This window comes from Augochlora pura, chromosome 7 (genome assembly GCF_028453695.1).
Source record: "Augochlora pura isolate Apur16 chromosome 7, APUR_v2.2.1, whole genome shotgun sequence".
NCBI classification, from domain to species: domain Eukaryota; kingdom Metazoa; phylum Arthropoda; class Insecta; order Hymenoptera; family Halictidae; genus Augochlora; species Augochlora pura.
Genome location: NC_135778.1, coordinates 19,015,179 through 19,039,564, shown reverse-complemented (window position 1 = coordinate 19,039,564; position 24,386 = coordinate 19,015,179). Strand labels below are relative to the sequence as shown.

General features: G+C 35.0%; 2 protein-coding genes and 1 pseudogene across 7 annotated transcripts in view; 2 read left to right on the top strand and 1 right to left on the bottom strand.

The window, feature by feature from the left end:
* LOC144473481 (uncharacterized) overlaps positions 1-24,386 on the bottom strand; it is a 265,918-nt gene that overhangs the window by 119,381 nt on the left and 122,151 nt on the right. For 4 of the 6 annotated variants that reach the window (XM_078187376.1, XM_078187373.1, XM_078187377.1 and 1 more), the window contains 3 exons: positions 9,406-9,658; positions 5,748-5,889; positions 5,036-5,080 (listed from right to left, as the gene is read on the bottom strand). In XM_078187376.1, coding sequence (XP_078043502.1) covers positions 5,036-5,080; positions 5,748-5,889; positions 9,406-9,607 — 389 coding nt within the window. In that variant the 5' untranslated portion in view covers positions 9,608-9,658. The remainder of the gene's footprint in view (positions 1-5,035; positions 5,081-5,747; positions 5,890-9,405; positions 9,659-24,386) is intronic. The other 2 variants (XM_078187378.1, XM_078187379.1) reach the window with 1 other exon arrangement.
* On the top strand, positions 11,667-12,446 carry LOC144473656 (uncharacterized). Its single transcript, XM_078187739.1, has one exon. It carries the CDS (start codon positions 11,667-11,669, stop codon positions 12,444-12,446), a length of 780 nt encoding a protein of 259 aa, XP_078043865.1.
* Positions 22,240-22,974, top strand: LOC144473652 (histone-lysine N-methyltransferase SETMAR pseudogene; annotated as a pseudogene).

The following is a 24,386-nucleotide window of genomic DNA, read 5'->3' as shown; positions in this document are numbered from 1 at the left end:
ATATGAAAATTGAAGGTGTATTTACGGAAACTATTCATCTTTTTAATGTCTACAATTTTTTGATAACTCGAATCAAGATAGACACCGTACCATTTGCGTGACTTAGCCCGTAAGTGGCAATGTAACAGCGCAATTTCCTGCATGTAACGTAGGATTTACAACTGTCGGTATTCAAGCATTTTCTTAGAGGCATTAAATTAGCATAAATTGTCAAAGCTCTATGAAAATCTGGTGTGCTTCGTAAACAAAATCTACTGGCGTGAATCGTCGTCAATACTGGATAGAAATATTCAATCATCAATCATTATACCAAACAATATCGATTGTGTTACGCTACGCTATCGTATGTGGGAATCATATTTAAACAAACGCATTATTATATATCACTACTGTCATCCATTTGCCACTACCTCAAAACAACATGTAGATGTTTACAAGGACGTACAACTTGTAAAGAACTGTAGAAAGTGCTATGTACCTGTTATTGTGTTCCCTGTGCCGCAGTAGAAGCGAAAATATCGATTAATATCATGTTTTTTAAAAACTGACAACGAAACTATCAATCAACAAAGAGATCGGATTATCCGTGTCGAAATCTTTTTATGATCAGTGTTGTTATGAACTATGTCGATTATGCCGATATTTCTTATGTAAGACAGATTTTGTACAAGAGTCCAAAGGAAACTTTTTAATATATAAGTGTTTGAAAAAAAATATTGTAGGACGTTCAAAGTAACGATTCCGGAGATCATTTGTAGCAACTTTTTCCCTAGTGAAAATGTCCTCGATGGTTTCGTTAAGGAGTTATTAAGGAAGTACGCGGACCAATTATGTATGCCACGAGGGCGTGACGCCAGCCCTATCTCCGCTATAATTGGTCCGCGTTTCTGTTAATAATTCTTTAACAAAGCCATGCAGAACATTTTCGTTATAGCAAATGTTACTTGAAATGATCTCAAGAATCTTACCATTGCACGGTATACAACATTTTTGGGACACTCTGTATAAAGCACACGATACGTAGCTATGTTGAATGATGTGTTGTTATTTGCAATAAAGTCTTATCTAAAAAGAATTATGTTTCATTCGAGTGCTACGAAGTCTGTTCATGTTGATCACACTAGCCTAATTGAAACACGCTAAAATATTTTTAAATAACGCCAGAATATAACTTTCTTATTTATTTTATATATTTTTATATTATTTTGTATATATTTTATTTTTATATTTTTACAAATTTGTAAATATTTCTGATGGTATCTATAGACATTCTGAAAAATTGATTACCATAGAACTTTGTTTAATAATAACTGGCGCGTTTTCGGTCACGAGTCAATAATGTATTTCTATTCTATTTTGTCACGACTGTTTAATTTTCCATTTCTTTTATTATTGTATATAAGAATCTAATACAATAGTTCGTTTATATAGAGTTATATCATTTTGGCATTTCTTATTTCACATATATTATGAACTCATGCTATTTTTCAATTTCATTAAAGTTGCACCATTTAAGAGTTAAGATGACATTACACTAATTAGAATAATATAAAACAGCTCCGAAGGAACAAAATTTAGAAATGCATAACTTGTTGCAACGTCTAGCAAATATTATCAAGCAGTATTTGTCGAAACAATAAGAAAATATGAGAAAAACACAAGCGATACTACTTTTCTGAAACGTGTGCATATTTTTATAATTTTCTATATGTACAGATTTTAATCAAAGAAATTTAATATCATTCTTCTAACTCTATATAAAATGTTTCAGAATGCATGAATGAAAATAAAATACACGGAATATTTAGTGTGGAACAGTTTGAAACTCGATTTTCACATTTTCGGTATTTTTCTAACCAAAAAGCTACGTTTTTCGACCTCTTTTAAAAGCCCTAGAATTTAGAAAGATCAACATTTATCATCCACCAAATGAAAACAAAAGAGAAGGAAATTCAATTCCGTGCAGCATGTACTCCAATACATCAGAATCCGTTGTATCGATGTTTTAGGTTCGGTTATACTACATGTAGACAGCGGATTTTCTGCGTCTATGACAAAAATGGTTGACTCGAAACAGTGCAAATATTAGAAAAGTTTTACTATACCGATGTATTATACTCGTTGAAACGTATTCGTTAAAGAAGGAGCGTTTCTATGTAGTTTCTATTTTTAACACTTTATCGACCGGTCGTAAAAATTTTCGTTTCTATTTTGATCTTATTTATCTTATTGATCGCGAAAGGTATTTAATACACCCCCGGGTAGCCTTTGTATGCCCGGGGGAACATTTATTGAAATAAATATTTAAAAATTTATATAATAATATTGAAGCTTGTAATACAATTTAACACATTTGTCTCAATAATAGATAACAAATTAAGGGTTACTATAGCAACCGATTCACAGGCTACCGATCGGGGTCGATAAAATGTTAACAATCGATAGAGACAATTTTTATTTTGCATAAAGATCCGCAGTCTAATGATACGTTACGCTACAAGATCCTCGTTACCATATAGTTACCGAAGTATCCCTCAGACTCTGCATTTTATTATTTAACCAATAGTTGTCTGCCCGATACACAGAATTCAAATTCTGACATTTATTCTCTTGTTTCGCCGTAAACAAAAGAATAATGAGCGATGTATCAGATCATACTATCTCGTGTCATGCATACCATGAAAATAAATTGGTAAGATTACTTGCACGTACATGACTACAAACGAAAGTTATTAAAACTCACGGAAGCCTTCGAATGGTTTCGTTGCATTTAATAACTTTTTATCAAGCATTCGTCTACGTAACAAATTCTAAGCGGTGAATAAAAGAAACTGTGGAAAGTCTACTCGTTATTAGCTGAGAAGAGCTAAGAATTCAATAAAATCTCTTATTCATACTAAAATGTGAGTGAATTTATAATAAATCTCAGAATTATTTATTAATTTGTAATTCAATTTAAATATAAATTCTATGAAATTATATAAAAATGTAGTAAGAAAATTTATAGCGCAGTTAAATTTACTTATTTTGTAATAAATTTTAGAACCATATATATGTAAGAAAAAGTTAAATATAAATTTCTATATAAAATTATAGAAAAATAAAAAATACATAAATAAATTGAAAGGGGTTTAGATTTACTGTGAATTAAGCTAAATAAGTAGAAATCATAAATTGGCAAACATTAATTACTAATAAAGTTGATGTATGTGATTAATATTATTGAAGTTTAATTTATGATTTACTGAACAATGAAAGTGTCGATTTGATGCATATGCATATTTAAATGTAGTAGACGTGTACGGTTTGTAACAAATTTGAGTATCGTGTTGGAATTATTTATGTGAGTCGAAAAATATTAATTTTTTCTAACGTAGACTATTAATTATTCTAGTTTAAGAATATTAACTTTCCTAAACCAAGTATATTAATTTTTCTAGAATAAGTTTATTACATTTTTTGTACCAATTCTCGGCGTAGGTGTCATTTATATGAATTTATATGTACATGGTTTTATTTTGGTTTCTGACAAAATACGAAAGCAAAGTAAATTGTAAAATTATTTTATAATGCGAACAAATTTATGTTTAACAAAAAGACTGGTTACAATAAGCAATTTAATAAAAATATTTGTTACACTTGGAAAGGTTAAATGTATTTTAAATAGTTACTTTATTGTCTAAAAATTGTAATACAGGGTGGACCGTAATTAATAGTAAAACCAAATAATGAAATATATTCAAATGAAAATGAAAATAAATTGAAAACATAATTTTCGGCAAATATATTCAAATAGAAAAGTAAACATGTTGAAGATAAAAATCACTTTTGAGAAATCGAACATGAAAATTCATCGAATACATGTGTCTCTGTATATGTCTATATAAAGAATGTCTGTATTATTTATGATTGACTGTACTAGCAAAAGAAAAGTACTGTATCGACAGTCTATAATCTCTCGCCACGATGTTCATTGATCTCTTTACAACCGTTTTACTAATTCTTTCACCGCAGCACTTATTGTTACTTCAAAGTGTTCGAATGATGACTCGAGTGTATCGCCTAATATAGCACGTTTCTCAACGTGGGCACTATAGCTCACTTAAAATTTTAGATTCCAGTTTATTTATTCTTCTTACGTTCAATTTAACTTTTTCAATTGCAAAAATAGTTAAGAAACTATGATATAGTTGATACAATTGATGGTTAAAGTTTGTGACAGAGAGAGGAAGAGAGAGAGAGATAGTGAACGATTTGGCAATCGAGATATGATAAGACGATATTTAAATTCAATGGAAACTTCACAAAGTTACACGTTGACTGTCAGAAAAGCATACACGTAAATTACACAAGGGATACCGGAAAGGAGACAAGTATACAAAAAATTGATTAAGGAATTAGAATCATCGTTCATTTTATTTTCTTGTGTATTAATTGAGCAATAAAAATTAGTTTCGACAAGTGGGCAATCAACCGAATCACCTATACAAATGTTTAGTATTTAAAAATATTCAGGCCACAAATAACATAATATCAATTATTGTATAATCAGAAGCTATTCGACGAAATTTCAAATTCTATTCTTTACTATCTTTTACACAAAAGAAACATTACTCCACAATTCTGACACGAATCGTGGCCCAACCTGTACACATATATTTTATGTTCTGAACGTAAGTTTCAGAATAATGTTGTCAAATATAAATTGTATCAAAATTTCGAGTGGTTCGTTCACTCTTCTTTAAAGCTAATAGCAATACGCCTTTCTCTAATTACTTGCGACGCGTCCGAGAACACATCTACTATGTTCATGGAAACATATTTTCGTTCCTCCGTTGCATTCAAAATCGTGCATTCAACTATGATTACTCATCGACAGAAGTCATTGCCAAAGTTTCGTAACGTTACACTATATTTATCATTACGGTATCAAAGTAATGGATCCGATAATCAACTTCAAACTTGCACTTGCACTCTGTGTGTTTTAAATAAAAATAAACGGAACATCGTGTTAACACCACGTTAAGTTACTCACCTATTGTTATTTTGTGATGAAACATGTAGTTTTGTGGTGAAACATCTGCAACGAATATTTTTTGAAAGCAGTGTCTCATAAGATCAGTATATTAGTGTAAACAGAGAATCACATTCTTCGAACAGAACGTTACAAACAATGCCAGAATCTATTGTTCGCTAACGGAATGACACTAGGAATGATTGGGACTGTGTTTATTGTCTTTACGGTTCGGCTAGTCGAATCGTAACTTTGTTTCTTTATGTGAGGAAATGGTAAGAATTGTACAATAAATTAAAAAATGTCGGAGTCAAGTATAAATGTTAAGGTTTGGTAACTTGTTTTTCGAAAATTTGAGAAAATTGTAAAAGTTACTGTGAAATTCGTTACACTGCATTTACATGTCATCATTTATTACTTTTACCATGGTTGTCCTTATGGAAAATATTTTCCAAATCGGAAAACAAATTTCTACAGTAAAAAATATCGTCGCGTATGTATATATTGTTTAAATCCCAATTTCTGAAAAGCGAGAGAGAAAGAAATTTGATGCATTCGATTTTTATTTCTGGTACCCTGATATATTGATCTAGGCAATGAGTATGCACGTGATTTTCAACAGATTCGTCACATATAGAGATAGGTAGAGAGAGAAAGAGAGAGAGAGAGAAAGAGGAAGAGGAAAAGAAAGAGAAAGAATGTGATAGGAAGTGTTGAAATCAGAGCAACGCACCTGGCATCCGTTGGTTTGTATGTGACATCGTACTTCTCCACTTGCTCGACTTGGCTTGTGCTCCAGGAGACGCGGACTGATGTCGGATTCAGAAACATCACAGTTATATTCTCCGGAACGCCAGGTATACCTGTCACGGAACCTGCAGAAAACAAAAAGCAGACCCGTGTCCGTGAAACTGAATATTTCCTGGACAGTTGTAATTATTTGAAATAAAATTCATATTAAATTTAAAAATTGCATGGAATTTTATTAATAATTATCGACGATTCCTAAAGATTAATTATTTGTAACGTCTGTATTATTTTGCAAATAAATGTACAAATTCATATTAAATTTCGAAATTTAATGACGCTTTGTATATAATTATTGAAGATTTATAAAGATTAATTACTAATAATGTAGGGATTTACCGCGTGTGCCCGCGAACGTTCTAGAAGGACGTGTTTTGTTTTCGCGCTCCTTTGCGATAACGGCCAAATGAAACTCAGTGCAAAGCGAGCGATACAGCGGAACAGACGGCGAGAACAGTGAGTACATATTAGTATTTTTTTTCTAGTATTGTGTGTGTGAGTGTGGCGAGAAAGCGAAGACTATTTTATAAAAAGCGATGCATTATAACCTGTATTCTATCTGCGCTTAATAACCGATGGGTTACACGCAATATATTACCACAATAATAAGAATTCTATCGTTTTGGAAATATGGGTATTTGAGCAACACACGCAAATTAATTCTGAGATTAATAACAGACAATTTCGTTTCGAAAGAATAAAGTGATATTCTTATTCGTTTTAATTAGCCAGAAATCTTGATCACGAAACTGACACGATATTATTAGAACCTTGAATAAGTTCTCGCTGTTTTCTTCCCAAAATAAAAACTTTATTTAAAATATAACGTTAAAAATCGTAAGTAAAAGAATTCCGCGTCGGAAAAACAATACGGTGCAAAAAACCTTTCCTTTTCTGCCGTTAAAGCAGTAGATCAGACATCAGAAAACGCTGTTTAACGTCTCTCGGCTTCAATTCATAGGGCACCCAATGTCCCTGCTTCTGCATCATTCCTATCCCTTTTAAACGTTTTGAAACCATTGACGCATCTACTTGTAATATTTTTCCAAACTCTGCTAGCGTCTGACATGGGTCTTCATCAAGCAATTCCTCTAATTCTTCGTCTTTAAACTTTGTCGGTGCACCAAAACGTTACTTATCCTCAAGTTCAAAATTATTATTTTTGAAGCGTCGAAACTAGTCTCTGCATGTCGTATTCGACAGAGCATTGTCGCCGTAAGTCTCAACAAGAATTCTGTGTGCTTCAGATGCAGATTTTTTTGACTAAAGTAGTGCAATAAAATTCCCCGCAAAACCATTTTATTCGGCACAAAAGTAGACATCTTCGGAACCAATAAACAAACGCGTGGTTGACACTATAGTGAAAAATCATACACTAAAATTTAAGGTAACATACAGTACTTTCTTGTCCATGAGTAACCATTAGAAATTCTATGCACGGAGTACTATTAATGCCATCTTTTACGAAACAGCGACAACTTATTCAAGCACCTAATATAATCCAAGCAGCTAGAACCTCCTCAATAAATTATATAATACAAGCACCTGCGAAACCACACTGCTCTGAAACGAAGGATATACGAAGGAGGTTAGATTTCATCGAACTAGTTTACGATCGCTGAGGTGTGTGTCTCAGCCGTTTCACCAATTGCAAGATCATAAAACCATACGGAAGCAAACGTACTGATAGCAGGAGCTTGGTCGTGATGGAAGATACGAACACACGTAATGTATAAATATAATTTAGTGGTTAACAAACGTATTATAAATGCACATTCTAAACCGTCTCGTGTGCACGCCGAATGTGAAGTGGACGCTGCGTGGAAGAGAAACAGAAGTCAGCGGGTCTAGGATCGTGCGCATCAGAAACATAAAATTGATAAAGACGCGCATCGTTCGTCGGTAACACGTACCGATCTTATCGGGGATGCGCAAGTAGCAGTCCTAACTGAGTTTTTGACACCTTGAATATCTATCATGGAATTAGGGTGAGCGGTGAGGTAATTTAAAATCACACGTGACGAGGTTACTAAATTAACACTAGAACTATCGAACCAGTCGAAGTGATCGGTCTCTGGTTTTTCTTTTACAATTCCAGATGACTTATTTATTCGTGCAGAAATAATAATTAGAAATCGTACGATGTAAAATAATTTCAGTCTTGCTATTATTATAAAACAATATAAATATTAATATATCAATATTAATAATAATATATGTTAATACGTCATGTTGTGATATATTTATTAAAAATCTATTAAAATTATTATTTGCGGAATAGACATTATTTCAATGTAGATGATTAGATAATATTCTCATATTTCTAATATTTAGATCATGATTTATTTACTAATATGTCTTGCTTACGTCATTAAATGATTAAAATGCTTTTATATTGTTTTCATTAACCTAAATATTTTTACTGTTACTTCAGTTTATTATTGAACTTTGGTAATTGGAATATCGTATTGAGTAGTCTGTATTCTCAAAACATCGTATATGAAAATCTATGATTTACGTGTAATCCGTTTCTTATTGTTGGATTCGAACAAGCATTTCATTTCAAATCTCGCGAAGTGCCGCTGAAGGCTCTGTTACTTTCCTCAATTTTTCTACGAAGAATGATATACCTTGGAAGGGAGCAGCTTTCCAACAGTGCGCGAAAGCCTTCATCATTGACGAGAACAAATGATTCTCCGCGGAATTTATCTTTGAAATTCAGTTCCCCGGAATAAACTGTCCAAACTGTTCTTTTAGCAATGCCATCGTCAAAAGAAATATATTAACTAGAATAAAAAGAATAATTGATATTTTTTCAGAAAGTGCCATTGAATAAAATTGAAAAAATTGAGGTCACAATAAAAACCAAAATGAAGTGACTCGCAAAGAAATTTTTATACAAGTTTGAGGAATAGTACAAGTTTTGCATTTCAAATACATCTTTTTGCGAATAAAATTCTTCTTTTGCGAATGAAGTTTACCTTTAGTAAATTAAATTTACCTTTTGAAAAATCACATTCATCTTTTTGTACATCACGTTGTTTTCTTAAACTATTCTAATAAAAATAAGATCCACTATATTGGATTATAATTTGGTGTCGAGAAAACTTTAATTTTATTGTTTGTAGCAATATCTCCGTTATCATTGACGACACTGAAAAATACTAAATTAACTATTTGTATGGTTCTTAGGGACACATATTTTGGTGTAAATTTAAGGCGTATCTTTTTTTAAAGACCATATTTTTCAAAATTCCATGATTATTGATATATTTTTTCATATTGGATTACATATTTCTATCATTATAAATCGAAACGGTGCCCCTTCTTTAGTTCCTCGCCAGCCTTTCCACCCGTAACAACACGATATCGACTGAAATAGAATGGTGAATACAGAGTGAAGTAGAATGCAAACCGAACGATCGTCATAGGTCCTAGTGACGCAGGCACTAACCATATGGACCCACTCCGCTAAAACGTTTGCCCTTTGACCGTGGCTCTGCTCTTGCCTGTCGCAAGGCATGTTGAACATCTATGGTCTATTTCTAATAACCCGTCTGTGATTGCAATAATGTATTACTTACCGACGAAACTAGCTCCTTGGAGGAATAGTATAGTGGCCCAAAGAACCATGCCGCCAAAATGGCGGGCCAAGGATGGACCGCGGATTGTTCCACACACGTGCTTGTTTCCGTTTGTGTTTTCTCTGAAAGATGTGCGCTTTGGCGACTCCTCTATGACTTGAATGTAATCTGTGCATGCACCTTTCTTCAGGTTCGGGCTCATCTAGCTTCATTTGCCGTGCTGCATTCTCTTCGTTTCATTGCGCCATAACCACTGTAACAAAGAAACAAAAACAATGGTGATAATAAAATATACATTGACATTAGATGTTAAATTATCAGGTCCTTGAATGAGTTCTTGCTGTTTCTCAAAAAATAGCATTAGTAGTATTCCATGCATGGAATTTCTAATGGTGACTCATCGACAAGAAAGTACTGTATGTTACCTTAAATTTCAGTGTATGATTTTTCACTATAGTGTCAACCACGCGTTTGTTTATTGGTTCCGAAGATGTCTACTTTTGTGCCGAATAAAATGGTTTTGCGGGGAATTTTATTGCACTACTTTATTCAAAAACACAGAATTCTTGTTGAGACTTACGGCGACAATTCTCTGTCGAATACGACATGCAGAGACTGGTTTCGACGCTTCAAAAATAATAATTTTGAACTTAAGGATAAGGAACGTTCAGGCGCACCGACAAAGTTTAAAGACGAAGAATTAGAGGAACTGCTTGATGAAGACCCATGTCAGACGCTAGCAGAGTTTGGAAAAATATTACAAGTAGATGCGTCAATGGTTTCAAAACGTTTAAAAGGGATAGGAATGATGCAGAAGCAGGAACATTGGGTGCCCTATGAATTGAAGCCGAGAGACGTTAAACGGCGTTTTCTGATGTCTGAACTACTGCTTCAACGACAGAAAAGAAAAGGTCTTTTGCATCGTATCGTCACTGGCGATGAAAAGTGGATTCATTACGATAATCCAAAGCGTAAAAAATCGTGGATAAGCCCGGTCATGCATCAACATCGTCTGCAAAACCAAATATCCATGGTTCGAAGCTTCTTCTCTGCATTTGGTGGGATCAGAAGGGTGTAATTTGTTATGAGCTGCTCAAACCGAATGAAACTATTACGGGAGATCGCTATCGACTTCAATTGACACGTTTGAGTCGAGCCCTAGAAGAAAAAAGACCGCTATACGAGCAGAGACACGACAAAGTCATTTTGTTACACGACAAGGCTCGGTCACGTGTTGTAAAACCAGTGAAGACCTACCTGGAAACGCTTAAATGGGAAGTTCTACTTCACCCGCTGTATTCACCAGACATAGCTCCTTCCGATTATCACCTATTCCGATCGATGGCACATAGCCTGGCTGAGCAGTGCTTCCATTCTTACGAAGAAACTAAAAAATGGATCGATTCATGGATTGCCTCAAAAGACGAATTGTTTTTCCGACGCGAAATTCTTTTACTGACAGTAAGATGCGAGAAAGTGGTCTCTAGCACTAAACGTACCAAGAGGGGTCAAATGACCCCTTTTGAAAATTTACTTTAAATTCTTACATTTATTGTTATTTCTGTCGGTCATTTGACTTTCTGTAAATTCTTATATCATCCGATTATTCAATTTCCCACTTTCCGTTTTTCTCGTAGCTTATTTTTTACCGACAAAAATTCTTTACCTACCTTACGTACCACGGGGGGTCATTTGACCCCGTACGAAGTGTACGTATTTTTTAGCAGTTTTTCAACTGGAACCTTAGTTCTAAATTCAGATACGCTTCTCAAGTGATTCTTTCTCAAGTGCAGTTTTGGTGTAAGCACTTGGGTGACCCAACCGGGTCCATATGACCTAACGCAGAAACAAAACCGACTCTTATCGGAGATTCACAAGCAACACTCCCTCCAATGAGTTCTCTTTAGTAAAAAAAATGCAGTCGTATATTGAGAGTCGGAGAGTAAAGATCAGAGCCTACAAGAAATAAAGTTCGACAAGTAGTTACAATACACGACAGTTTGTGTTTGTAAGCGATCTCTGAGATGGTCGCCGGTCAGGCGGCGCACTATTTATGTTTCCAAGATAAGGAGGTCTCTGTTTAGGTGATGAGAGGGTTCATCGACGGGAGGAGGCCCTTTTTCCGAAGAGAAAGGGCAGTCGAATAAAGATCTTTGAGAAAGAAGCAACCCACCTAATTTCTCACCTTGTGTCATCTACAAGTTTCATTTGACAATTTCTGTTACATTCAGTTGGACTTGTGTTTCACTGCAACCCTGAATATGTCCGCACGGTCAATGAGAGAGTTGGAAAGAATTCGACAAATAAGTGAAGTGAATTCAGGTGAAGAAGATTCGATTTCTGAAGATGATCAAAGCGAAAGTCAAAGTGATTTTCCAGACAGTGAGGAAACTCAGGATGATAATGTGGTTGCCGATGAAAATGCGTATTTTTTGAATCTCCGTAGAGTACAGAGGCACCGAAGGTTTTTATCGGATTCTGAAAGTGATAGTGAACAGAATTTTGAAGACACTGTCACGGCTGTTGATGGAACTGTTTGGCAGCGAATCCGAGAAGGGCCGACAATCGGAAGGCCATCACTTACTTTCAGAGAAATTTCAGGTCCAACGGCACACGCCAAAAGAAATATTATGTTTGGTAAAGCCTCATCCGCATTTTTCGTGATAATAGATCACACCATTATTGAAAACATAAAAAAATATACAGAAGCAGAAGCTTTACGAGTTTTGGGGACTGCATGGGAGCTGCCTATAAAAAAATTATATGCATTCATTGGAGTGTTATATGCTCGTGGCGCTTATCAGGCAAAAAATGTATCCATTTCCCGCCTGTGGAATTCGAAATGGGGACCTCCCTTTTTTTCGAATGCAATGTGTAGGAACGCCTTCTCAGAAATTTTGAGATTTCTGCGGTTCGATGACAGAAGTCAACGAATCCAACGTTTAGGTGAGGGACAAATACGCTCTCATTTCAGACGTATGGAAGCAATTCATAGAAAATTGCCAGAGTTGTTACAAGCCAGGTGCGGATCTCAGCATTGATGAGCAACTCTTTCCTACGAAAACTAGATGTAAATTTACGCAATATATGCCAAACAAACCCGACAAATTTGGCATAAAGTTTTGGTTAGCGTCTGATGTAAAAACCAAATACCTTGTAAACGGTTTGCCTTACTTAGGACGTGATGAAACCAGACCGACGTCAATACCACTCGGCGAATTTATGGTGATGAAATTAGTTGAACCTTTCACCAACTGTAGAAGAAATATTACAACCGACAATTTTTTTACGTCTTCATCTTTGGCTGCAAAATTATTGGCGAAAAGGACAACGTTAGTGGGAACAATGCGTGCGAACAGGAGGGAATTGCCCGCACTTGCAAAAACAACGAAAGATAATTTGAAACTTCTTTCAACACTGATATACAAATCAAATGACTGTACGCTAACGATTTATAAATCTAAACCAAGAAAAAAAGTAGTGATATTGAGTACCAAACATAAAACCGTAAAAATCGTAATTAGTCAATTGTTTTGTTTATAACAATAAAAATATGTGTTTCATTTTAGACGAAATCAGAAATGATGTTGCAAATTATTTCCTTTAATAAATAAAGAATTTTTTACGAAAAATCTACGTTTATTTCATAAGGGGTCAAATGACCCCCTATGGTAAGATTAGGTATAGAAAAATGCCGGTACGTTTAGTGCTAGTAATGGGCAATACTTTGAGTGAACTGATTTTGAACGTTGTATTTTAAATAAAGCTTTTATTTGTGAAGAAAACAGCGAGAACTTATTCAAGGTACTAATACATACTAGATAATAATCGACTGAATTCTTTGTAATCGAATACTTCAGAATATTTCTCTTCCATTTATAACAATTAAACTGCGTGATCTTTATCTTGATTGCATAAGGCAAAAGGTAACTTTGCTAAGTGCACAATAATGTAACAATATTTTTTAATTTGTCTATTGTCTTTACATTTTTATATCTCATTCTTTAATTTTCAATTTGTTAAAGTTTCGCATTGTTGTAATTGAAACGTTTCAATTCAAATTTTTATTATCCTTATCTTTTGATTAATACTACTTATCGCATACATTTTAACGAATGTAACAAGCATAAAAATTGATGAAACACGTGATTCATGTTCATATTTCAATAGTGAACGCAAGTAGCGTACAGATTGTATAAACTAATCATATTAGCTTAAATAATTTATTTAGATTTATTCAAATAACATGTAATTATTTTTATTTTTTATTTAAACGTTTAAATAACAAATATGTGGATTTTATGTGTTAGAAGTGTTACGAGCCGAGGGCTAAGGCAGTTGTGCGTGACCGAGGTTTCGTTTAATGGTAGAATTGGGGGTATAAGGACTAAACAATTGCGGACGAGCCGATGTCTGTTTCACCACCGGGACCCACAGGAAGGTAACTCGTAGATGAGCCGACGTCTGTTTCACCGTCGGAGCCTACGAGCCGGAATAAGGATGGAGGTGCGATAAAAGAATTGTGGACGAGCCGATGTCTGTTTCACCACTGGGACCCACAGGAAGGTAACTCGTAGATGAGCCGACGTCTGTTTCACCGTCGGGGCCTACGAGCCGGAATAAGAATTAACCCTTCTTTGCATGATTTTTCCTATTTTTTTAAAATAAATCAGGTTGATGTAATTAATGCTCTAGATTAAAGGAAAAATATTTAAAAAAATCCTAGTATAAATAAGAATTTGAATTATTTAAAAAACAGTATGATGGAAATTTACATCATTATGCATTGTTACATATATAGCTCAGTACTAAATAAATCAAAAGATATTGTTTACTTATTCTCCTTTATTCTAAATAATAATTTAAAAAACAATTATTATTTTTATTCAAGCACAAATTAACTCCACATTTATTACACGAAATTGTGGAATAGCCTTTACATTTGGGAAATGTACAACAAACAGTGGAATGACAAGTTCTAGGCTTGTTAATTGACAGTGACGTTTGCTATTTTTTGACAACTGCGTTTTGTTGTACGCAATAGTCATTTATAAAGTTGCCAGCAACAACAAATTTAAAGTTTACAGTTTTTGAGTACCTTTTTTTCTTCACTAAATGTTATGATTGAAATTTCCATCATCATGCAAAGAAGGGTTAAGGAATAAAGAATACTTAGCCTCGTAACTCTTTAAATTGGTGTACCTCGAGCGGCAAAGGTACACCGTGATGGATATGATACTAGCTACTGGACGAAATGGAATTTGGATTGAAATGAATTTAACTCTAGGTTAAATATAAAAATGACAAAATATATTACAGAAAGAAAACTGTTACAATTGTAGCTTGTGTAATCGCGGTACCTAAGTCCCGTGCTCTCGGTTTTGACGCACTGAGAAATGCGGGGGTTCGTACAGCCTGACAGTTTTGACGAGAACGATACGTAGTCTATAGCCTGCCGACTTTGGTTGCGTACTGCCCACTGAGGGATGAAAACGGGGCCCTTTTATACCCCGAAATTCGGTGGAAATCTGGGGGTAGGAATGCGTCTACGTGGTTTTTTGTGAAGTTTTGATGCGTGGGAGACCGCGACGCTCGGGGCCTTCTGTTTGTCTAAAACGCGGCGGTCGCCGCCTAATGAGTCGCTGTAGGGGAGATTAGAATTTTCTGGGAATGAAATGTTTGAAAAATGCACGGTACGACCGGGTTCGTACGTAATAGAAGAATATAAGAATATCGAAACTAATAATTCCATTGAATGTATGTGCATATAATAATAATGTTCTTGCTAAATAAACCATCGAACTTAAAGTATTAATAAATAAATAAATCAATCAATCAATCAATCAATAGATGACTATAAAAGTAGGAAAGACATTGTCATTAAACTTTTCTCTGTTTCTTACAATTAATGTAGACAAGTTTTAGAGTAAAGAAGTAGAATTTTTATTAAAAAAGGGGAAAATATCACGTCTTTAGTCGTACATTTAAATTAATTTAATTTCATAATATATATGATACACACATAATATATATGATATTTTCATACCGTATCAATTATTTCATCAAAAACGTACGCCTAATATTTTATTTTCCGACAGCATTTCAATAATAGATATAAACGATGACGCATTGCGTTCAATTGTTCCGGGGTCGGAAGTATTGCTACCTATCGGGATCAAGGGAATTTAGTACAGTTGATCTGTCGAACATTTAATTAACACGTTCACGCAGGGGGCCGATTTTCATTTGTTTTGCTATGAGGCGGCGCTGAAATTAATATCGCGCTTCATCTGGCGGCGCGTAGTTATTGCCTGTTCAGACCTGCATACGCGTTGTTTGTTGCTCTGCAGTACAGTGAGATCTTATTGTGCAAGTTTTGTAACTCGTGCCGTTTTTTCATCCTGACCACAAATTTCCGACAGTAAGTATAATTAGAAAGGTGATAGGACAGTTTAGTGCGGGTCACCGGTGGGCCGCGCCGCCCGATGATACAGTTTAGTGCGGGCCACCGGTGGGTCGCGCCGGCGTGAACGTGTTGAATACCATCCCTTATCCGGTTGCAACGATCCGCCAGAGCAAACATACGCATTTCATTGCCGTTAGAATAGTGTTCTGTGAAATCACTGGTAAGTAATGGCTGCTCAATTGTGTTCATTTATTTGACAACCCTGTCACTCTCGATGGATCGAAAATTGTGAAAATCATTTCTCTGGGAAACGTTAAATAAATTTCTTGAAAACGTAACGTTTTTGGCATTTTTGATGCTAGTTTAGCTGATGAAATTTGTCTTAAAATGAATGTTATCTTATTAAATTATATTAATTTATTTTATTATATTAAAACCAATCTGCCAATAACCCGATTTATATCATTATTACTGAGCAGTTTGCATAACAAAAAATCCCATAAACCATTAATACTTTATTTTTATTATCGTGGACATGATTACGTTACAAAATATATGACACAAAATTGTATTTGGCAAAATGATGGTTGTTGTAAAAGCAGTTTATAAAATTACTTATTTATTAATTAAATATTATGAATTATTAGTAATTATTATTTATTGACCAAAGCTATGTAACCTTGCAATTAGATGTTTAACTTAAACTTAATCCTCTGCGATGACTTAACCCGAAGTCTCTGCGGAGGAGGGCATTGTCGCGCAAAAGGGAAATTCTGGCCCCGCGTGCTGCTAATCTTATTTTCCCGGTGAGTTTACCGCTTTGCGCCGCCCCGACTTTGTAAACTTCCGTTACGGTGCCGAGCTATGCTCCGCGGGTCTTCCCGAGGGATGTTTCTTGTGCCCTGGCAAGGAGAGGGAGAGCTGTCTTCAAATTGCGGTTGGCTACCGGACGTTGCACCGAATCTACTGATAAAGTAATTTTGTCCTAAAAAGTCGTCTTCTGCGTCTTCGAATCGCGCCCTCGTGGCTTCATTCAATCCGATGATCCCCAAAAAGGAGCTTGGGCACGCACATCGGCGACGCTACCACCAGACGGACCTGGGTTAGGTGGGTTCACATTTTCCAAACGGACTTTGATACATAAAACATTGTAAAGATGGGCCAAAAATGGTAAAATGCAATTGTCACGTAGAAATTAAGATTGTAAACTTCCTGTTAACTCAATGTTAACGTTATAAGGAGAATATTATGCTTTTTTGTGGAATTATTATAAAACTGTATAATCACTTATTTTTCTTCGTTTCATTATTTTACAAGGATGTTGTAAAATATATATATTTAAGATATTGTTACAGGCTTATCTATTTCGTTACAATAATTCAGTAGTGATTCTTTGTTATTGAAATTTTAGTAAGTATTAACGATTATTTTTTAATATTTATTATTAGTATAAGTTTTATTAAGATGATATAATCGAACAATCAAGTGACGAGAAAAAAACGATAGGTAAAATGTTGTAAGTGAAATTAGCATAGAAATTCTTTACATTTTATTATTATATAGAATTATATTTATACTGTATTAATAAATACTATATTTAATTGGTAAAATATTATTATCAACAATTACAACGCAAGTAATCATAATTGTAACTTCTTTTTTACTACGTTTTAAACCTTAAAAAAAAAGAATTGTTGCCGTGCGATCTTACTTAATAGATAACCTTTTTCATAATTTTAGAATAAATATGTGACGAGGTCGGAGATGGAATATTAGAATTAATACGAGAGCATGCATATGTTACACGAATTATCCAATATATTAATCCTATGCACTCGAGGTTATTTTATCTGTAAATCTGAAATAATTTTCTAGCTCATATTATTTCCATTTTATGCAACAAAGTGCACTTTTATCCATACGAAATTGGTTTTCGTGACTCATACCAACAGTTTCACTACTTAACAATTTTTAAAAATCCAAATTTTTATATATTATAAAAATTATCTTGGATCGTGATAGAACAATTTCAGTGCTGCCTCAGAGTCACCACTCGAGTGCAAAAGGGTTAAATGCTTTAACTAAGAGAGTTGATTATTTTACATTGTCGCTATATCTGTAAAATCCTGAGAATTGATTTCAAAAGATTATCGCACGCTATTAGCGACATATTGCCGCGAACAAAGAGTTTTTTTTTCGTTACATTTTCCCACATTCTAGAAGATCAATTACTCGTGTGAGATCTAACGGCGCCCGAGACATTTGCTAATGGCAGAATTGAAATGGATCGGCAGGGAATACAAATGACGATTCCTAATTGAAGCCGATTCAGCTAATCGCGAATTAATGACAGCCCGCATGGGAAGAAAACACGTGGGATGTAATGGTATTGTTGCGACGGCAACACCGAAGGTCGAAAGTGCCTAGCCATCCCTTTAGTCATTGAGTCATAAACATGCGAATAGACCGGCAATAGGTAAAAAATCATACAAACGAAATCACTTTATGGCTACCATACTTAACGAAACTCGACTCGACGAACGGACAACACGTGCAACAGACTTACAGTACCGTTGCACGGACAACCATTTATAAATATTACTGTAACAAAGAAGACGACACAAACCAGAACTTTCTACCAAATTCCCCACTCCTCATTCCAAGTTTCTTGCGACACACCCACCTCCAATCAAAAACGCTTCATTTCCTTCACCAAAAACTACCCTACACCAATCAACGGAAAACCGAGGTGACAACAGACCGAACACGACGAACGAAAGATAGATCAAAGCAAACAGTCAAACATAACGCATTCATACTAAGATCAAAGTAAACATTCATACATAACGCATTCATAACTAAGATCGAACGTAACATTCACACATAACGCATTCATAACTAAGAACGAACGTAACATTCATACATTACGCATTCATACTAAAAACGAAATTATAACTCGACATAAGAAATTCGAACACATTCAGAAATCGCGAACATTATACCTGTACAGTGTTGTAAATAAAGTGTAAATAGAAGCACCAAGCGTCTGTATCACTACGGCATTATACCAAACGCGTACACACAATTTGGTCTTACAAGCCGGATCAACAACCGCGTACTAAGGTAGCATAATCAATTGTCTTTAAATTATTTTATTAGGGGGATATTTAAATCAAAATAACTTTAAAAGTTTTTATCATGATTTAATGTAAATGATAAGATATTTTTTTAAGAATAATTAGAATAATTACCTTAGGAATAACAGCATAATATTTTTTGAGAGATCATATTGAAAAAAATGTTTGTGGCCTCGATGTTGAATTAAGATAAAATTTAGGTGCAGAGGTCTAAGTTTTGAGTCTGTTCGACTTTTAAAATCTTACATGATTTGAGAAAACAATACTATTTTCAGATTTTCAACATTCGTTAGGTATTTTATTTGATTATTGCTAGGAATTTCAAACCTGAGTAAAGTGAACAATTTAATATAATAATCAAATAACTTATATTTCTACATTAATAAAGTTATAATTAGGTTTAGAGTGGACGTCTTCCATTTAAATGGAAAAACGTGCATTACATAAAAATACTAAACTAAGTAGTAATTCTTATCTGAGAGCAGCAGCGAATATTATTCGTTACTAAAGTGGTACATTAAAGGAACCGTTTGCGAGTTCGCATCGCGTCTGATGCAGTATTCGCGGCAAAATAAGTGTCAGAATTTTATTGTGGAATACGCGAAATTAAGAAGTAATTATACGAATTAATAAGTAATTAAAACGAATGAATATCTGAACTTAACGTTAACGACTTGTATGATTATTTAAATCGTTATGCGTTTTCCACGAGATTTCAAATGAACCTGAAAAAATGAGAATTCTATCAACAGCAGGTGCGGTAGCCAGGCCCATGATAAACCGTGAGCGATTCGGAGTTAACGTGAATAAAATAGCAGCCACTCTGCCGTTTCAGGAGACTATAAATTTGAAACAATTGAGACGATTTGCCGTGATGACCTCATAGCACCGACACGTCCCGCAGTATCGGTTCCTACTGGATTTTGAAACAGCCGCGGAACCATTAAGCTTCTTGCTACGGAAACGGCAACGGTCGATATAGGTGGTCGAATAACAATTTGCCTTCGAAACATTAAGATTCATGATCGTGGCCGACTCTCTCGTGTCTGAATTTTAAACCGTCCCGCGTCGCGTCGTTCTCCAAGCCGACGCAAATACTGTTGCGTCGAGAATTGTGTTGCCGCGCAAGATCGATTGGTTCGGTAAAGGATTTCCGCGTTTGCCGGTTCCGCGTTATGCAAATTCGAGAAAATTAAACATTCGGTCATTGAGTTACAAATTTTCGATTTAGTATTCAAAAATATTGACTCTATTTAAAAGGCTCACGCTTTGTCCGATACAAAGCATTATGATTTATTTAGGAGAAAGTTCTTTTAAAAAACATTGTAATGAATTATTCCTACATATTCTTTAGTTTTACGAGAATAGTTCGTAACTATACTGTGCATCTTTATGCAAATTCTTATTTTCATATGTCATTTTGCAGAAGTTAGAATTAAAGAAAAGTTTCCTTTGTCAACTGAAAGAGCGCTTGCTGTAAAAATAAAAGGAAATTTCAAAGACAAGAAAATCTAATCTTGTCGATTTATATATCTAAAGATAGTTTAGTAAAACTCAGTTTAGTAGAATTGTTTAAAACTGTAACCATTATTTTATAATCAAAATTTAGAGAGTAGTAAAAAATTTGAATGATTAAAAAGGGATAAAATAAAAATGTATTTTTATATCTATTTTATAAACTTCTATTACTCTTTTTAGCTACAAATTTCAATGTAACACTATGTAATAAATTTGTGGCAAATAAATAAGTTATGAATACACAAAGGACAAATTGGAGTCTACAGTATAGTAGATTTTGCTGGTTTCATATATCATGTGGTAGTTACGTTGCAAACTATAGCAGTTTGCAACAATGGACCTTAAAGCTTGGAGAATGTTGATACGTTTAGCGTCGCAACTATTGAAGTACGATTTTCGTGTCGTGTACCGATAAAGGGACCTAAATGGCATGTTGAGCGCGCTATTGCTCGTGTTCCAAGACTCGAGGCAGGGTGGAACGTGAGATATGGTGAACGCAGCTAACTAGATCGTAGAGTAATGTGAACGGAGCACTATCGTTATTAATCGGATTTATTTCTGCATGAATATAGCGTGCTGTGTTTACGTAAAATTTGTTTGCGATAACAGATAAATATGATGAAAGGTTGAAGAATAGGCTAATGAAATAGTCAGCCATGATTTCGAGGAGTCATAACTACTAATTAACCCTATTTTCACTAAAAGTAGCGAAGATATTTTTGAAAATGAATTTAACACCGAACGTGGAGGAAGATGCTTCTGAATAGTTTCATATAATACTAGTTTGATCAAGGAGTAATTTAGCCAAAAGACATATTTTAAATGTTTTCAAACATCTTTAAATGAAAAGATTAATTTAACACTATTTTTAAGATACGAGTCAAAAGATTTCTTTTAAAATCTTAATCTATCAGTATTTAGATCAAAATGGTCAACAGATATTTTTTAATAGTCGAGTTTCAAAAAATCACTGGTTTTAGAAGATATTTGAATTTTATTATCTAAAGTTAGTGTTGAAAAATACGACCTTTAGCTTGAATGAAAAGATTTACACGGTTTCTGAAAGATACTAAAATAAAAATATCTTTTAAACAAATGATTTTTCGCAATAAATGCCTTAGTATTTTTATGAAGAAAATGACGATCTGAATGGACTAGTATAATAAAAAAATATGATCTTATTGAAGAAACTAAAGATGAATTTTATATGCTTTAGGCGTGTTCACCTAGATAAATCTTATTAATAGCAGATTACATGCTTTTGGAGATAATTGAAATTTCGTTTGAAACATTTTTTAGTATCAGCGACGATTTCGAAGATATTAGGTTTGGGAAAAAGTAATCCATTATTTTTCCGGTTGACGGCTGTAGCGATCGATCAAACAATTTCAGATTTATGCTCGTCAGAAAGGTGACATTTCGCACTACAAACATTTTTTCTGTTTTCTGATTGGTCCATTCAGTTGCGAGCTACAGGGTGTTCAAAATGGAAGTCAACGTAGAGAAAATTCAGTACATTTCACAATTTTTCTTTGATAAAGGTGAAAATGCAAGCCGAGCGGTTGAAATTCTGAATGCTGTTTATGGTCCCGATACTCTAACAGCCAATTACGGGCAATTATGGTTTCGTCGCTTCCGTTCAGGTATTTTTGATGTTAAAGATGTACAGGTAGGCCTGTCGTAGAAAATGTTGACAAATTCACAAAAATAATCGAAGTTGACCGGCATGTTAGCAGTTGTAGTATCGCCCGGGAGTAAAAGATCGACCATGAAATGGTTTTAAACCATTTGCACAAAGCTGGATTTAATAAGAAGCTCGATGTTTGGGTGCCGCATCAATTAACACAAAAAACCATGATGGTTCGATTTTCCATCTGCGATGTCTTGGCCAAAGAGAATGAGACCGACCCATTCCTTGAAGGCATGGTGACTGAGGATGAAAAATGGATGACATACGACAACATTGTGCGAAAACGTTCATGGTCGAAGCCTGATGAAGCAGGTCAGACGGTGGCCAAACCAGGACTAACAGCCAAGAAGGTTCTGCCGTGCATTTGGTGGGACTGGAAAGGAATCATTTATAATGAGTTGATTCCATATGGTCAAACACTAAATTGGGATCTCTACTGTCAACAACTGGACTGTTTGAAGCTAACGATTGACCATAAACGGCCAGAATTGGCCAACAGGAGAGGTGTTGTGTGCCATCGAGACAACGCCAGGCCACACGCGTCTATAGTGACTCGTCAGAAATTTCAGGAGCTTGGTTGGGACGTTTTGATGCATCCACTATATAGTCCAGACCTGACACTAAGCGATTACCATCATGTTTACCTTGCATTGCAAAATTTCCTTAGTGATAAGAAATTAGCGTCGAGAGAAGATTCTGAAAGTCGATTACAAGAGTTTTTCGCCAATAATGGTCGAGACTTCTACGAGAGCGGCATTATGAAAGTACCTTTAAAATGGCAACAAATTGTAGACCAAAACAGTGCATATTTGACTTAAATCGGACAATCGGAAGCATGTGAAATAAAGTCTTGAAGTTCGCGTAAAAATAATGGATTTCTTTCTCCCCAACCTAATATTTGACTGTATCAATTTAAATGGGTCATTCTGTACATTACGTACAGAGTGTTAATTACAGAAGAAATGAGCAATATTTTATTGAAATGCTTTCAGAAGTGCGATATAGGTGAGAAAGTTATTTAATTTGACGAAAACTTGGAACGTCACATTAATGACGAGGAGTAATTGACAATTTCTCCTATGAATCGTATTTTCGAAAATAAGATTGTTCCGTTCGCAGAGTAACTACATAATTAGTGGAAAAAATTTTAGAATTACAACGTGCTTATACTATAATACGTATTATTTGCGATACTACCTACACTATCCGCCGACGTTATTAAATTTCGGTCGGCAACCCAAACTGTTTCAGCCGCACGTGCGTGGAAAATAAACCGCCGGCAAAGTTAGGGGACAGAATGAGTAGATTGTTAACGAACTTACACGACCGACCAGAATACCTTTATCTAGTCAGCGGTCGCTTACGAGCCGCAATACAACAAATAGTACAATTTCCACTGTTGCGATCGAAAGTTCAAAATAGAGGTTTGCTGCTGAAACAACGTGTTCTGTTGCAGCGACGAGAAGTTGGCCAGCGAGACCGCATAGAGGGTTTATTCCGGAATGTGCGACCAAACGCTTTCGTAGTTTCGCGAGCAATTCGATTTGTAGGTGTGACCGTCTCAGTTTAAAAACAAAAATGTGTGTGACCGGAGATGGAGTTGGCGAACTCTAAACAGGATGAAACAATTAAGCAACTTGTCGTCTCCGTAGAGTCCAAAACCCAGGAGCAAGTTCCTCTGTAGACCAGCGTCGGTTGAGGAGCGATATTTAGATCTACCTTTCTTAGATGTCGTACATCAGTTTTTGGAAATTTAATCAGTTCGGCGTGATTTCCCAAACAAGTAATTATAAAAATTGCAGTAAACGGAGAGTAATTTGTAAAATTGTAAATCGCGTGTATTATAGATTATATCAATATACTGGTATGGATTATATCAATATTCTATCAATATTGTTCAATGTTCCAACTCTGTCTTCTTAACAATGAAATGACGTTAGCGTACAAAATAACAATGACAAAAATGATAAATTATGATTTTAACAATAGCGATAATAATAATATCAATAATTCAGCGGCATTGTTGAATTGTTGGAATTGCTGAAGAGGCTGGTAGCGCGTATAGGTCTGTTGCGGGTGGGCACTTCCGACAGCGTACAACAACGGAAGACGACGACCGCCGAGGTGCAAATGCAGACTTCCGGCGAGCGGTAGTGGTTGTACGTGGCCCGAATGCTAAACAGACGCACGGGGTAGAGATGGAGGCCGGTAAGCACCGACCTTTCTCGTG